Raw genomic sequence first — 16,002 nt, 5'->3', positions numbered from 1 at the left:
TTCCATCCATTTCATAATTCAAAAAGGTATCTTAGGGATAGCCTTGGATGGGACTCGGTTTAATACATACACCGCTGATTTTAAGGCTTCACTCCATAAAAATAAAGGTAGCTGAGAATTACTAAGCATGCTATTGACCATGTCCATAAGTGTGCGATTCTTTCTTTCTACTACACAATTTTGTTAAGGTGTGTCAGGCATTGTTGATTGAGCAACAATGCTTTCCTCATCAAGAAATTGCGCAAATAGACCTATCATTTGTCCCTTTTCTGTGTACCTTCCACTTCACCTCTATAAGATCTTACGATCTTGATTTTTTTTTTTTTTTTTCCTTTTGTTTATCTACTTCTACCTTATAGTCTTGAAAACATTTAGTGATTCAGCCTTATCATTTAGAAGATAGAGATACATAACCCGTTTATGGTCATCAATAAAAGATATAAAATATCTTTGACCATTCAGGCAGGGAGTAGGAAAAGGTCCATAGATATCTATGTGTATGATTTCAAGAATCTAATAATTTCTTTTGGCACCTTTAGTGGTCTTCTTGGTTTGCTTTCCCTTAATGCAATCCACACAAGTACCAAAATTAGTAAAGTCAAGAGTTTTTAAAACTCCATCATTTACTAATCTTTTGATTCTCTCTATGGAGATATGTCCCAATCTCCTGTGCCATAACAAATCGTAGTTCTCATCCATTAGGCTCTTCTTTATGCCAACATTAGTATGCAATGATAAAGAGTTGATTTCAAGGTTGGGATCTAGATCAATTTTGAATAAACCATCAACTTTTATTCCACCACCAATAATATTTTCAGATTTATTAATACTAAAGGTAGAATTTATAAATAAAAAACGAAAACTAACAATATCTAATTTAGAAACAGAAACCAAGTTTCTAGAAAAATGTGGAATGAAAAATACGTTATCAAGATCCTAAACATATCCAGATTTTAAAATCAATCTAGAAGTCCCAACTACCTCCATATGCGGAAACAATTTATTTCCTAAGTAGACCCATTGTTCATTGCTTGCTAGTTTCTTTGTGTTGAGAAAACCCTACATCGTGTTAACAAATGGATTGTAGAACCAGAATCAATCCACCATTTATTACTAGGAGCATCAACAAATAAAGATTCATGAAATACTAAAGATATGATATTTCCTTTTTTTCGAAACTTGTTAGATACTTTTGGCACTCTTTCTTCACATGCCCCTTTTTTTTGCAGAAGAAATAAATATCCTTATTGCCATTTTAATTGATTGACAACTTGTTTTCTTTCTTGAAGTGTGGGGCATTATTGCCTTTCTTGGTCTTTCCTTTATCATGAGTAGCCATGTGAACACTTTGTGGCTTCTCATGCTTTAACCTCTCCTGTTCTTGAACACAGATGATTAGAAGTTCATTCACTGATCATTTATCCTTATGTGTGCTATAAGATATTTTAAAAGGAGTATATTCAAAAGGGAGAGAGTTTAATATGAAATGAACCAAAAATGACTCAGAACTATCAACCTCTAGGGACTTCAGTTGAGCAGACATGTCCCTCATTTCCATAATGTGCTCTCGCACACATCTAGAATTGTCGAAGGTTTTACTTGAAAGCTTTTTCATTACGGGGCTGGCTAAGGCCATATTGGAACTCACACATTGTTCCTCAATAGCCTGAATGAATTCTTTTGCCTTATGGCATTCTGAGATAAAACACCTAATGCCCTTAACGACATGAGATTTCATGAACATGAGACTTTAGTGAGTAGATCGCTTCCACCGTTCATGCTTAGCAATCTCTTGTGGCGTACTTATGTCCTTGAGGGCGGGTGGTTCGTCCACACGAAGTGACAAGTCAAGTTCCATACACCCCAAATAGAAAAGCAAATTTTCTTTCCATTCAGAAAAGTTATTTCCATTCAATATTGGAACAATACTTTCAATAACAATGGTAGGAATAGCTGCGATGATCAAGGAAAATAAAAATACTTTAATGCTATGAAATTAACCAATGCTAATTTAATTGTATACCTATGGGCAAAGATTGTATCACACATGAAATTTATTGTTTATTAATAGGACTAATAAATTTAAACAATAATAAATAAAATTTTCCATACCTGTGGGCAGGTATAGGCAATTTTATTTATTAATGTTAAAATTTATTAGTCCTATTAATAAAGAGTAAATTTCATAAATTTATTAGTCCTATTAATAAAGAGTAAATTTCATTCGTGATGCAATCTTTGCCCACAGGTAGGTTAAAATTTATTATTAAATTAGAACTAGTTAATTTAAAATATGGTTAATTTCATAGTATTAAAGTATTTTTATTTTCCTTGATCGTCACAGCTATTCCTACTGCCTTTATTGAAAGTACCGTTCCAATGCTGAATGGAAATAACTTTTCTGAATGGAAAGAAAATTTGCTTTTTTATTTGGAGTGTATGGAACTTGACATGGCGCTTCGTGTGTATGAACCACCCACCCTCATGGACATAAGCACACCACAAGAGATTTCTAAGCATGAACGGTGGGAGCGATCTAATCGCTTAAGTCCCATGTTCATAAAATCTCATGTCGTTAAGGGCATTAGGGGTTCTATCCCAGAATTCCACAAGGCAAAAGAATTCATTTAGGCCGTTGATCAACAATTTGTGAGTTCCAATAAGGCCTTAGCCAGCACCCTAATGAAAAAGCTTTCATGCAAAACCTTCGACAATTCCAGAAGTGTGCGAGAACACATTATGGAAATGAGGGACATGTTTGCTCAACCGAAGTCCCTAGAGGTTGATATATCTGAGTCATTTTTGGTTCATTTCATATTGAACTCTCTCCCTTTTAAATATACTCATTTTAAAATATCTTATAACACATATAAGGATAAATGATCAGTGAATGAACTTCTGACCATGTGTGTTCAAGAAGAGGAGAGGTTAAAGCAAGAGAAGCCACAAAGTGTTCACATGGCTACTCATTATAACGGAAAGACCAAGAGAGGCAAGAATGCCCCACACTTTAAGAAAGAAGACAAGTAGTCAATCAATCAAAATGGAAAAAAGGATAGTTGTTTCTTCTGCAAGAAAAATGGGCCTATGAAGAAAGATTGCCAAAAGTATCTAAGATGGCTCAAAAAGAAAGGTAATATCATATCTTTAGTATGTCGTGAATCTTTTTTTGTTGAGGCTTCTAGTAATACATGGTGGATTGATTCTGGTTCTACAATCCATATTGTTAACACAATGCAGGGTTTTCTCAACACAAGGGAACCAGCTGGCAATGAACAACGGGTCTACCAAGAAAATAAATTGTTTCCACATATGGATGCAGTTGGGACTTTTAGATTGATTTTAAAATATGGATATGTTTTAGATCTTGGTAATGTATTTTTCATTCCGCGTTTTTCTAGAAACTTGATTTCTCTTTCTAAATTGGATATTGTTGGTTTTGGTTTTTTTATTTATAAATTCTACATTTAGTATTTTTAAATGTGAAAATTTTATTGGTGGTGGAATAAAAGTTGATGGTTTATTCAAAATTGATCTAGATCCCAACTTTGAAAACAATTGTTTATCATTGCATACTAATGTTGGCATTAAGAGGAGCCTTATGGATGAGAACTCCACTTTATTATGGCACAGGAGATTGGGACATATCTCCATAGAGAGAATCAAAATATTAGTAAATGATGGAGTTTTAAAAACTATTGACTTGACAAATTTTGGTACTTGTGTGGATTGCATAAAGGGAAAGCAAACTAACAAGACCACTAAAGGTGCCAAAAGGAGTTCTGAGATTCTTGAAATCATACACAGATATGTATGGACCTTTCCATACTCCTTGCTTGAATGGTCAAAGATATTTTATATCTTTAATTGATGACCATACATGGGTTATGTATCTCTATCTTCTAAATGATAAGGCTGAAGCACTAAATGCTTTTAAGACCTACAAGGTAGAGGTAGAGAAACAAAATGAAAAGAAAATCAAGATCGTAAGATCTGATAAAGGTGGAGAGTACTATGAAAGGTACACAAAAAAAGGACAAATGATAGGCCCATTTGCGCAATTTCTTGAAGAGGAAGGCATTTGTTGCTTAATACACAATGCCTGGCACACCACAACAAAACGATGTAGCAAAAAGAAGGAATCGCACACTTATGGACATGGTTAGAAGCATCCTTAAAAAGTGTTGTGTATGAATGGAAACTAAGTTTAAATCACTTACACATATATGGTTGTCCTGCTGAAGTGAGGATTTACAATCCAAATATGAAGAAATTAGACCCAAGGACAACGAGCGGTCATTTTATTGGCAATGTAGTAAACTCGAAAGGATTTAGGTTTTATTGTCGTTGTCGTAGTATAGAATTGTTAAGTCTATAAATGCAAAATTTCTAGAGGATTTTGAACATAGTGGGAGTGCTTATCCTCAAAAGATTGAATTAGAGAAAGCCAAAGAGTTGACTGAAGCTCCTTCATCTAAAGGACGTTTGATTATGCTCAAGGAAATCAAAACTGATTACCTTGAATCACAATCAATTTCAGAACAGCTAACTCATGAGGAACAAGTTCAGAATGAACTTACTCAACCTCCTCCAAATGCGAAGGAAGTTGGATTAAGAAGATCCTCTAGAATAAGTAAACCAGCAATCCCTAGTGATTTTGTTATATACCTCCAAGATTCCGATTTTGATGTTGGGCCTAAGGATGATCCGAAATCGTTTTCACAAGCCATAAGTAGAGATCACTCCACATTCTAGTTAAATGCCATGAAGGAAGAGATGGAATTCATGGCTAAAAATCAAGTCTGGGATCCCGTTGGCTTATCGAAGGGAGCTATAGCCGTAGGCTGCAAATGGGTTTACAAAACTAAGACGGATGCTTCCAGTAATGTTGAACGATATAAATTTAGACTTGTGGCCAAGGGTTTCACATAAAAAGAAGGCATTAATTATCATGCAACTTTCTCTCCAGTATCGAAGAATGATTCATTTAGGATAATCATGCCATTAGTAGCTCATTTTGATCTAGAGCTACATCAAATGGATGTGAAAATAGCATTTCTAAATGGTGATCTTAAAGGGGAGGTTTACATGAAACAACATGAAGGTTTTGATGATAACACTAAAAAAGCTTGCAAACTAAAGAAATCTATTTATGGGCTAAAACAAGCCTCCCACAAATGGTATATCAAATTTCACAAGGTTATTACCTCATATGGTTTTATTGAGAACTTTGTTGACTAATGTATATACCTTAAGATTAGTGGAAGTAAAGTAATCTTTATAGTCTTGTATGTAGATGATATTTTGCTTGCAAATAATGATTTAGGTTTGCCACATAAGGCCAAATCGTTCCTCTCTCAAAATTTTGAAATGAAGGATTTGTGTCATTGTCATAGAGATTCACAAAGACAGAAAGCAAAGAATATTAAAACTTTCTCAAAAGGCCTACATTGAAAACGTTTTAGAGAGATTTAGACTGAAGAACTATTTGGCTTCTGCTGCACCTATCATTAAAGGGGATAAATTCAATAATGATCAATGCCTCCGAAATGCATTGGAATAAGAGTAGTTGAAAAATATTACATACGCATCTGCAGTCGGCAGCCTATTGTGTGGCAGTTGGAATGCTGGGTCAGTATTAAAGCAACCTAGGATTGGAAGATTGGAAAGCTGCAAAGAAAGTCATGCGGTATTTGCAAGGAACCAAGGATTACAGTTTGACATACAGACACACCGACCATTTGGAGGTGGTTGGATATTCAGATTCAAATTTTGTTGGATGTGGAGATAGTAGAAAGTCTACTTTAAGGTATATCTTTTTTCTTGCTGGAAGGGCTATATTCTGGAGAAGCAACAAGCAAACTATAGTTGCTACATTTACAATGGAGGTAGAATTTATTGCGTGCTTTGAAACCACTACACGACACTATGGTTGAGAAACTTTGTTGGTGGTCTCAAAATTGTCGATTATATCGCAAGACCAATAAAAATCTTTTGCGATAATCATGCTGCCTTATTATTCTCTAAGAATAATAAAGTGGAAGCTGAAGTAAGCATATCGACATCAATTGCCTTCATGTGAGAGAGAACATCAAAAGAAATGAAGTGTTCATTGAGCATATCAGTATTGAATTGATTGTTGCAAATCCTATGACTAAAGGTTTACCGATAAAGCTGTTTAAAAGTTATGTGGAGCGTATAGGGCTCATTGATTCATTTTGTACTTCGTTCTTTCTAATAAGTCTATAGACATCAAGTTATTGTTATAAAGTTTTGTGTATATTTATTACCTTATCTGTGAGGATAAAATTAAAGTAGGATCCGAATAATTTATGGTAAGTTTATTCATAAAGTTTGATTGCCCATATAGTACTCATTTAGGGAATATTATATATGTAATGCATGGAATGAACGGCTTATTACATAAAGGTTTTACCTTCATGATTCATGTGTAATATTTCTTGTGTGAGTTGGAGGATTCCATGAATGGTTGGAATAAATAAAGTAATGGTCATATTGTAGAACCGAACATCAGAATGAGTTATGTGTCATAAGGGCCAAGTGAGAGAATGTAAGAAATTTCATTTATGGCCCTATGTCACATTTATTATAATTATAAATAAATACAGTTACAGTTTCACCGTAGCGATACTTATTTAATAATTGTAATTATGGTGTATTATAATTATAAATAAATACATACAATTATGGTTTCACTAATATTAGTTTGATTTTATTCCTTGATGGGATAAGAAAAATCAGTTAACCAAAAAAGATTGAGGGTCCCTGACCTATAGATAGAACCCCGTGTAACCATCTATTGGCACTGGTGGGCATAGGTCAGAAGAACTTCTCTCTAAATTTTTGATTTTCAGACTCTCTGATTGTTGCAAAAAAGTTTTCTTCACTTCACTTGAGCAAAGCAATGGCCGGAGGTATTTATATAATCAATTCATTCCGCTGCTATTTAATTAGTGTTAATTAGCATTTGATTATTTTATTGCCTGCAATGCTTACTTTGTTTGATTTGTTATGATTTGAAAATATATTGAATGCTTAATTTATTCTAACATTATATATTAAAATCAAATTCTCGACAAATCCATATTAAGTCTATTTTATATTTGATGGGTGTTTAATTCTTTTATCTTCTAATTAGGAGAATTGATTTTCTACCTAATTGAATTAATAATATATGTCTCACGAATTCGTAATACACTGCTAGGTGGATCATTGAACCGTACTACTTTTCTCATTACTTTTTACATAGCTCTATTTTACTAGTTTTGTTAATTTAATCACTTCATTGCTTCACTTTTTAAGTGGAAAACAAAAACCAAATATTTTTACTTTTCTGCACAATAATAGGAATTTTACTTTAGTGTTTTACCATTTCGTGATTATCAACTTTGTACTTATCAAAAATTTATTACTTGCTATAGCTTGTACTTGGGTTTGCAATCTTTTTGACGTAGCAAACCCAAGTGGAGGTTATCGCAAGTAATAAATTCTCGGTAAGTATGAAGTCAATCCTCAAGAAGTAGGCACACACTATAAAGTAAAATTCTTATTTCGCCAAAAAAAACAAAAAAAGAAAAAGAAAAATAAAAATAAAAAAGAGTTGATTTTGGTTTTCCACAAAAAAGTTTTTTATTGGAGCAATTGAGTAAAAGGTAAACTAGAATTAAATTAACTAAACTAAATTAATAGAAGTAACACTAGGTAAAAATTAATGAGAAAAGTATTAGGGTTTTAATGATCCACGCAACATTATATTACGTACTCATGAGACATATAATTGTTATGAGTAATTACCTTTTCTTCTCATCAACTATAACGCATTGTCACTTTGCCCTCATGAACTAACAACTCTACTACCTGACCCTATGAGACTATCATTTCTTCCAAAACCCCCATTCTGTCAATTAATCACGTTAAATTAGACGAAATATTTTCTTTTAGATGTTAAATCTCCTTAAAAGACAGAAATACCCTCAAATAAAAAATCAAAACAAAAAAATATAAATATATAAATTAATTTTTTTTAAAAAAAAAACAAAAAAGGGAGGGGGTGGCCAGGTGGCTCGCATGCCACCCCTGAGGTGGGGTGACCGTCGGGCCACCCCCAGATCTAGCTGGGGGTGGCCGTCAGGTGGCCGCGCACTACCACCACCCACCTCTTGGGTGGCTGGGGGTGGTGCATGGCCATCCCCCAGCCAGCTTTGGGGGTGGCCCACGAGCCACCCCAGAGGCGGCTAGGGTGGCTGCGCGCCACCCCATACGCCGACACCCCTAGCAACCTCTGGGGGTGGTTTGCTGGCCACCCCCTCACCCAAATTATTTTTTTAAAAGTTATATTCAAGGTTTTTAACATAGCTGATTGACGGAATGAGAGTTTTTGGAAGAAAATTGTAGTCTTATAGGGTCGGGCAGTAGGATTGTCAGTTCATGGGAGCAAAGTGACAATGCGTTGTAGTTAATGAGGGGGAAAGGTAATTATCCTTAATTATTAACTTAACTAGATAAAAAATCAATTCTCCTAATCGGAAGATAAAAGAATTAAGGACCAATCAAATATAAAATAGATTGAACATAGATTTGTTGAGAATTTGATTTTAATAACAATGTTACAATAAATTAAACATTCAATGTATTTTCGAATCATAATAAATCAAACAAAGTAATCATTTGATATAAACAAAAATCATAATGAATCAAAATAAACTTGTGACATGAAATTATTCTCAAATTACAAAGCATCCCCAAAATTCAATCATTCATCTACAAAGAACAACAAATAGTCTCAAGAACACATAATAAAAATACTAAGCTTTACCCCTAACCCTAACCAAAGATTTAATCACTCATAGTTATGAAAAGAAATTCCATAAATAAAATGCTGAACATTAAACTGCGCTCCAGAAATTCACAAATCGATGCGGCACTGTTGCTTCTCCAGAAAATCCCAATCGGAGCTTTCCTCCTTTGTGTTTGGCAAGCAGGAAAACAACTTCTTTTGCTTTTCATGTGCAATTTTTCTCAATCTTTTCACATGTTAGCACCTTTTCCTCTTCCAATTTTTGTTTGGTTTTTCTTTTATTTATTGGCTTGGCTTGGCTTTTGTCTTATTCTTTTTCAACTCCTACAAAGATGCAATTACTTGCATTATTAGATCTTATTAAACTCAATGTTAGTGATTAAATACTATTGCACAATTAAAAATCAAATGTAAGAATTATAATAAAATAAAGTATGATGATGCTCACTTTAATAGAGAAATTAAGCACTTTTAAGCTATTATGACTACATAATTACTTACACAGAAAAAATAAACAAATTTGAGAAGTTGATCACAATACCTGAAATTAAAAGGAACAAAATTTAAAGACAATTGCCACTCAACTGGATTGACATTTGATTAAAAGAAAACAAAGAAATCATATGTATTGGGATGTCAATAAAATTAATTATGTAAGACGATATTTAAATGGTGCAGTTAGCTGTTTAGAGAAGGCAGCTTTATCTTTTACCGTGGAATATAGTCTTATTGAGGAAGTTTTCCATTGTATCTCTAATATCACTCTATAGAGCATTATGCTTAAGTTGATTTTAATAGTATATCCGCTCTATTTCTTTTTTTTCTTTTTTTCTTTTTTTTTTTTGAAATATGGAACGTTGAGTACACCTTTTCAAACCAATTCTAGTATTGGGATTTCAATAATCCTATGCCAGTCTCCACACCTACCTGTCCTGTTTTTAATAAGTTAGAAAAGAAAAATACAAACTTCCAATCTTATGCTTCTTGTTGTTTTGATTTATAGAAAATATACTCATTTCAAGAAAGAGAATATGGATTTCTACTTTGTCCAACATCAAGTTTTAAAATATCAAAAATTTGAAATTTCAATTATTTTTAAATTTTCCCTGCACCAAGTGGAGCTTAAAGTGAATGCCGAATAGTATCTCTGACATGATGTGCATGTCTACACTAAATCTCCAAGCTATGATTTTTCATCCAAACTTCTCTACCAAACAACACTTAACTAATTTTTTGTAAATCTTTTTATCCTCCAAAAATAGGCAAATCTCTTTTTAAACAGCAATAACTACAAAGTTACAAGTCTATAACTCATGAGTTATACAAAACTAAATATTTTAAGGCTGACAAAACGGGTTCACGTGTCAAGTTCATATCAATTCGATTAACCCGCCAATCTGTTTAGGTCAACCCGAACACGACATGTTTATATAAATGGGTCGAACATGACACGTGTTACCTGTTTAGTAAACATGTTGTGTCAGATTGACACGACCCAACCTAATGCCATGACATGTTTAGTTAATGTGTTGTGTCGGATTGACACGACCCGACCTGGCACAACTGACCCAATAATATAATAAAAGGGAATATATCTTACACTAGATACACTTTGTTTCTCAAAAAGTCCAAGAAAAATCACTAATATAATAAAAGGATTGTAATGAGATGACCAGTATTGCTGAAGCAAAAAAGATATATGTGGTGGGAGCCAAAATCCTGAAAAGTAAAAAAATTTCGTCATCAAGACTTGTGATAAAACTAACCAATATAAGAAGCATAAGTCAGCTTTGCAAATTGAACAAACTAAGAGAGTATGTGAGATTTACCTGAAGCCTGCTCTAAAGCCACCAGTCCAATCTTGTTTGTAACACATTAATCTTCCTCTAAGGTCATTCTTGATTGCCTGAAAGGATACAAATGTCTCCTCCATGGTCCTATCTTTGAAGAATTCAGGCAGTGTGTATTCTTCCTTCTCTAATAGTTTTTAAGAAAAAGAATTGACCAAATCACTCTAAGGGGTCCAGAATAGATAGCCAGCTCTAAATGACCAAATCATTACATGATGTAGATTTTCCTTTACTTCTAGTTAAGATGGTGTGAAGACTCAAAACAAGTGGGATTGATTGAAGAAGAAACTCAAAAATGTCAAGCACTCAGAAGGATTAAACCACATGTGAGCTTTGGGAAAATGCATTCAAGGTTTAGCGAACACGCCAAAGTTCATGATCCAATGCCTTTCAAAGAGCCAAAAAAAAGGCAATAAAGCAGTGTCAACTATGAAACTTCAAACACAAGAAAGCACTTGATAGGTTTTGAAGTGTTTCCTGGTAATCAATGTGTGGGCACAGAGAAGAGCAGAGAAGATCAGCTGCATGTTCCAAGGCAAAGTTCATTTTCTTTGTACCTATCCACTGCTCCAATGGGTGTCTTTCTGTCTCATCTATACCTTCAACTAATGAAACCTAAAATAAGAAAAAATTCAAAGCATCTTTTTTTTGGGGACCTTGTTCTGCCTTGAAAATAGGCTTTCTGAAAATGGTGTCCTTGAGACTTGGCATAGGAGCTTACGCAAATGACAACAAAACAAGTTGACCAACAAATCAATAAAGGTGAAACTAATTTAATGCAGTTTGTGTCTTTGTGATGATCAACAAATCTTATCATGTAGTAACTCTTCATCGTGAGTATATATTGATGAACCGATATAAGTGAGTGTCTCGCTATGCTTTTATTTCAAGCTAAGTAATTAAACGACATTAAGAATTTCTATTTAGAATGTAATTATTCAAGTTTCAGATATTTTGATTGATTATTTGAAAAATAAAGTGAAAGAATTGAACAAAAATGAATACCTGTGCGTCATCCATGTTCCCTATTTCTTCTGTGCTTCATCAAATAGTTTTGTTACCGATGAAGCTCTGAAATTTAATATCCAAGAAGTACTGAGAGAGAAAAATGAAAAAGGTGAAAGTGAGGAAAGTGAATACATTCTAAATTACTATGAAGGGTTAAGACGAAAGTGTGAATTAAATACCCTGAACATGTATGACTCTCTGCTGAAGCAGACCCCGTCAGTATAACCCTGGGATGTGAGCAATTTTGGGACACCCCCGAATTTCCAACCTCCGAGAAGATGTTTGCCTACGCATTCCGTTAGGCAAAGATGACAAATTGGAGCATTCACCAATTTCAAGAAATTGAAGTGACGTGCAATTGTGGATCCACTCTGGTATAGCCGTCAAGCTATCACAATAAGAAATCCTGAGCATTTGTAGAGTGGTAACATGTTGAAGCCCTGACGGGAGAGACACCAATTTAGGAAGATCCGTGAATCTCAGAGAGAGAAGGCTCTTAAGGCCTTGCCATTGCGTCCCACTCTCATCATTAGCTACATCAAGCTCATTGCAAAAAGCAAGTTGCAAGTCTTGAAGAGCAGTGAGATGTCGTATACCTTGGGAGAGAGACTCTAATCTATGGCAGTGCCATATCAATAAGGACTCGAGAGAAGTGAGGCACAGAAGCCACTCCTCGGGCAGGGTTTTTAGTTCCGTAATGGAAATTAGTTTTAGATGCTTCAATTTTGAGAGAGGAGTGGATGACATATTCATCTTCATTGTCTGTTGCAGTGGCTTCAAGCTAGCATTGCATAGGATCAACTTTTCTTCAAGATGTGGAAACATTGGCATGGAAGTCAACATAGGACAACTCCAGATGCGTAATGTTGAAAGACGAAGAAATGAAGAGCATAAATGAGCATTGTCACCTTTGACCTCCACAGAACAATCTCTTCTCTTCCACCACCCTTTAAGATTAGGGCAAGCTTCAAGGTCGATTAGGTTGAGGGATGGAAAAAATGCTACTGGTACCGATGAAGAAGAAGGAAACTCATTGCTATCGCCACTATCTGATATGTATTGCATAGCATCCAACTTTCTGAAAATAAGACACTTAAGAGAAGGTAGTTGACTCAATGGTGGCAAATATTGGCATTTCTTACAATTCAATAATCTAAATTCAACAAGATTTGTGAGCGACAAAAGCCAATTCAATGAAGCTTTTTAAGATTTGTGTGTGGTTGGAAGCCTTCCAATAACATTTCATTGTCAACAACCTCCGAATCATTAACATCTTCTTAAGAACTACTCCAAATTAAATGCAAAGCATGAAGATGTTGTTTACTTCCATGCAAATCCATGCAAATCCCTCTCAGATTGTTTAGTTCATTTAGGTCTTTCAATTCACCAATACCATGTCTGGAGAGATTAGAACCCGAATAGATCTCAAATTTTGATAACGTCAGAAGATTAGTCAGTTTTCCCAATCTACATGGCATAAGTCAAAGCTTTACACTCATCAATCTCAAGATGCCTGAGGTTGACTAATTTGCTAATATCTCTCAGCAATTCTTCAAGACTGAAACAGAAGGATAGCCTTTGCATTTGCAAATTTTGCAACCCGGTTATAGACTCGGGCAACTTCTTGATATCATTTCTAGAAAGATCAAGATATCTTAAATGCTTCAACTTACAGATAGAGCTTGGCACTAAATAAAGCTTTCTTCCATGCAAATCCAACACACGCAAGAAGTTGAAACTTGAAAAAATTGCATCACAATCAAGTTCACCCACAAAAAACTCATCACTAGGGCAAAGAAATGTTCATATCTTACTTGCTTTAGACAATGAAGTTGGAACTTGGAAGAAAAAATTCAGATCATAACCAGTTGATAAATGACGAGCTTTCTCATCAATGTTTTTCTTATTATTTAATTCTAATGTTGTGATCAACAATCCTGCCACTAATTTAGCAAGATCATGCATGAGGTCATGCATTTTGCATTCAATTATGTTACCAAACTCATCTATTTTAGCTTCTTGAAAGAATGATCTCCAAAGTAAATCCACAAAATACTCATGACCAACATCTTCGAAACGTTGGTTTTGATTCAATAACTTGATAAACCCTTGTGCTATCCAGAGATTAATCAATGTTGACTTACAAATTGTGTGATCCTTTGGAAATAAACTACAATAAGCAAAACAATGTTTCAAATGTGATGGAAGCTGATCATAATTCAACTTAAGAGTTGGTAAGATGTCATTTTCCTTTTGAGGTATCCTTGAAAGTTGGTTTTTCTTAAAAGATAGCCACTTTGATTCTGTAGTTTTGAAGTATAGTGAGCATCCCATCCTTCGTAGGGTGAGAGGGACACCTGAACACTTTTCTACAATCTCCTTTCCAATTGTCACAATGCTGGAATTCTCCGGCTCTTGGCCTTTCTCAAATGCCATGTGCTTAAACAATGACCACGACGCGACTTCATCTAAACCCTTTAATTTATCAATGCATCCATTTCAACAGTTTATGGTTTCCTCTTTGTTGCAGATTCTAATATTTTTTCAACAATATTTTTAACATCAAAGATATCAGAGACACAAACCCACATCTTTAGCTGAAAATGCTTTTCAATTTTCTCATCGCCGAATATGAGTTGAGCTAGTGCAGTCTTTCCTAATCCACCAATACCAACAATCGGAAGGATTGAAACATTCTCTCCAGAGTTGGACTCCATTAGACGTTCTATAATTGCCTTCCTAGTTCCTATCACACTCTCTACCAATAACTTTATCCGCAAATACAAAAGAATGAGTGTTATCCCTTTCCCTAGCTATTTCTCCTGCATACTCGTGTAATCTCTGAATCATGGTTTTCCTTTAAGTGAAACTTCCTATCGGCTGCAATGGCATCTAACCTCTCTCAGTCTCTCTAATCGCCTTAATCTTATGGCCCATTTTAAGGTCATAGACAAGCTGGTTTGATTTGGAAAAGAACATGCGTATGCGTAGCTCTTTCTCTCGCAACAGGGCTTCAGTAGACAAATCATCGAACAAGTCATCTGCATCATAAATGGCATCATTTAGTTTGATGAGCCATTCTCCAACAGCGTGGTTTCCAGGCTGCTGCTCCTCCGCATCCAAGAGCACCGCATCCAAGAGCACAGCTTTGATTGTTGAAACCGTGCTCATGAGCTTGCTCAGCTCATCTTTGTCACCCCACAAGAGTTTGATCTCTTGGAAAGCCAAGGAGCCCAAACTCCCAATCATTCCCTCAGCAATCTTGAAGAGAACCCCTTCTGCCATTTCTTAAAAAAAAAAAAAAAAAAAAAAACGGCTCTTGAAGAAGTTCAAAGGGTATAATGAAGATATACACTCTTGTTGTTGTGAGTAGGAAGGACTAGTGGCTGCCTGTATTTCTAACACCGTACTTGCATTTTACAAGTCAAACATATGAAAAGGAAAAGTTCCCTGACTTTTTCTTTGATGTAGCCATGCATGCATGAGCACCCATGTGGCCAAATGAACCTTTTTAATCTTCAATAAATTATGAAAACCAAATTACAATAATCACCCATACATATTTCCTATTTCGGAACGGGATCTCAGGAATTTTGCTTTTTATATTGCTAACAATTTAGATAGTAAATATAAGAAAGTTATTAATATTAGACTTATCTGTCCAAGTAAATGGTAGACGAGACAAATAAACCTCCTAGAAGCTTCAACATATTTACTATCTAAATTGCTAACATTCAAGCAACAAATTACTAAAAATATCTATTTTTCATTCTCATAAACCCTTGCCAAAAAGTAAGGGACACGAATAATAACATAAATCCAAATTATAGGCGATCCCCGCCATGATCCATAATCACCAATGGGAAAGAATATTTTGAAGTCAAATATGTACATGTTGCAATACGTTAATTTCGGCGAAAAGTAAACTGCCATTGCCGTAAAATAACAATTAGATTGCTGTTGCAGTCTCTATTGACTAAAATATAAAAAACCAAATTGCAGAGCTATTTTGTTTTCTATTAAATTTGTAGTAATGATATTCATCGATGCAATATAATATTTCCTAGTCAAATTACTACCACTGGCAAATGCTTTTATTTTTTATTTTTTATTTTTGGCGAAATCTTAGCTGCCCTCAACCTCACACCCACGTTGACCTTGCTAACCTCACCTAGTTTTGATATGGAATAATTAGATTCTTAAGGGTTTTTATTTTATTTTTTATTTTTATTTATTGTTTTATTTTAAATAGAGAAATAATATTTAGTATCTTCTCAGCATTTTCAGTTGAGTTAACATATTGATATATATATATATATATATATT

General features: G+C 34.5%; 1 protein-coding gene and 1 long non-coding RNA gene across 2 annotated transcripts; both read right to left on the bottom strand.

Annotated features, from left to right (window-relative positions):
• Positions 1 to 10,428: 10,428 nt before the first annotated feature.
• On the bottom strand, positions 10,429 to 12,820 carry LOC132168033 (uncharacterized). The gene is made up of 4 exons (XR_009438751.1): positions 11,856 to 12,820; positions 11,674 to 11,763; positions 10,648 to 10,795; positions 10,429 to 10,537 (listed from the first exon to the last, which is right to left on the bottom strand). It is a non-coding gene; the product is annotated as an uncharacterized LOC132168033 (long non-coding RNA).
• Positions 12,821 to 13,143: 323 nt separating this feature from the next.
• Positions 13,144 to 14,961, bottom strand: LOC132171138 (putative disease resistance protein RGA4). Its single transcript, XM_059582377.1, has 4 exons — positions 14,574 to 14,961; positions 14,262 to 14,434; positions 14,042 to 14,151; positions 13,144 to 13,312 (listed from the first exon to the last, which is right to left on the bottom strand). Exons 1-4 carry the CDS (start codon positions 14,959 to 14,961, stop codon positions 13,144 to 13,146), a joined length of 840 nt encoding a protein of 279 aa, XP_059438360.1.
• Between the last annotated feature and the right edge of the window lie 1,041 nt (positions 14,962 to 16,002).

The sequence above is a fragment of the Corylus avellana genome, chromosome ca1 (assembly GCF_901000735.1).
Source record: "Corylus avellana chromosome ca1, CavTom2PMs-1.0".
Lineage (NCBI taxonomy): Eukaryota > Viridiplantae > Streptophyta > Magnoliopsida > Fagales > Betulaceae > Corylus > Corylus avellana.
This window is presented reverse-complemented; position numbering and strand designations above follow the sequence as displayed.

Excerpts from the sequence above, each read along its gene's own strand:
- LOC132171138 (XM_059582377.1), bottom strand. The coding sequence starts at position 14,961 with ATGGCAGAAGGGGTTCTCTTCAAGATTGCTGAGGGAATGATTGGGAGT. Across the intron at positions 14,435-14,573 it reads GATTAGAGAGACTGAGAGAG|AGAGTGTGATAGGAACTAGG; the intron begins GTTAGATGCCAT and ends AGTTATTGGTAG. Across the intron at positions 14,152-14,261 it reads ATTTTCAGCTAAAGATGTGG|GGTTTAGATGAAGTCGCGTC; the intron begins GTTTGTGTCTCT and ends GATAAATTAAAG.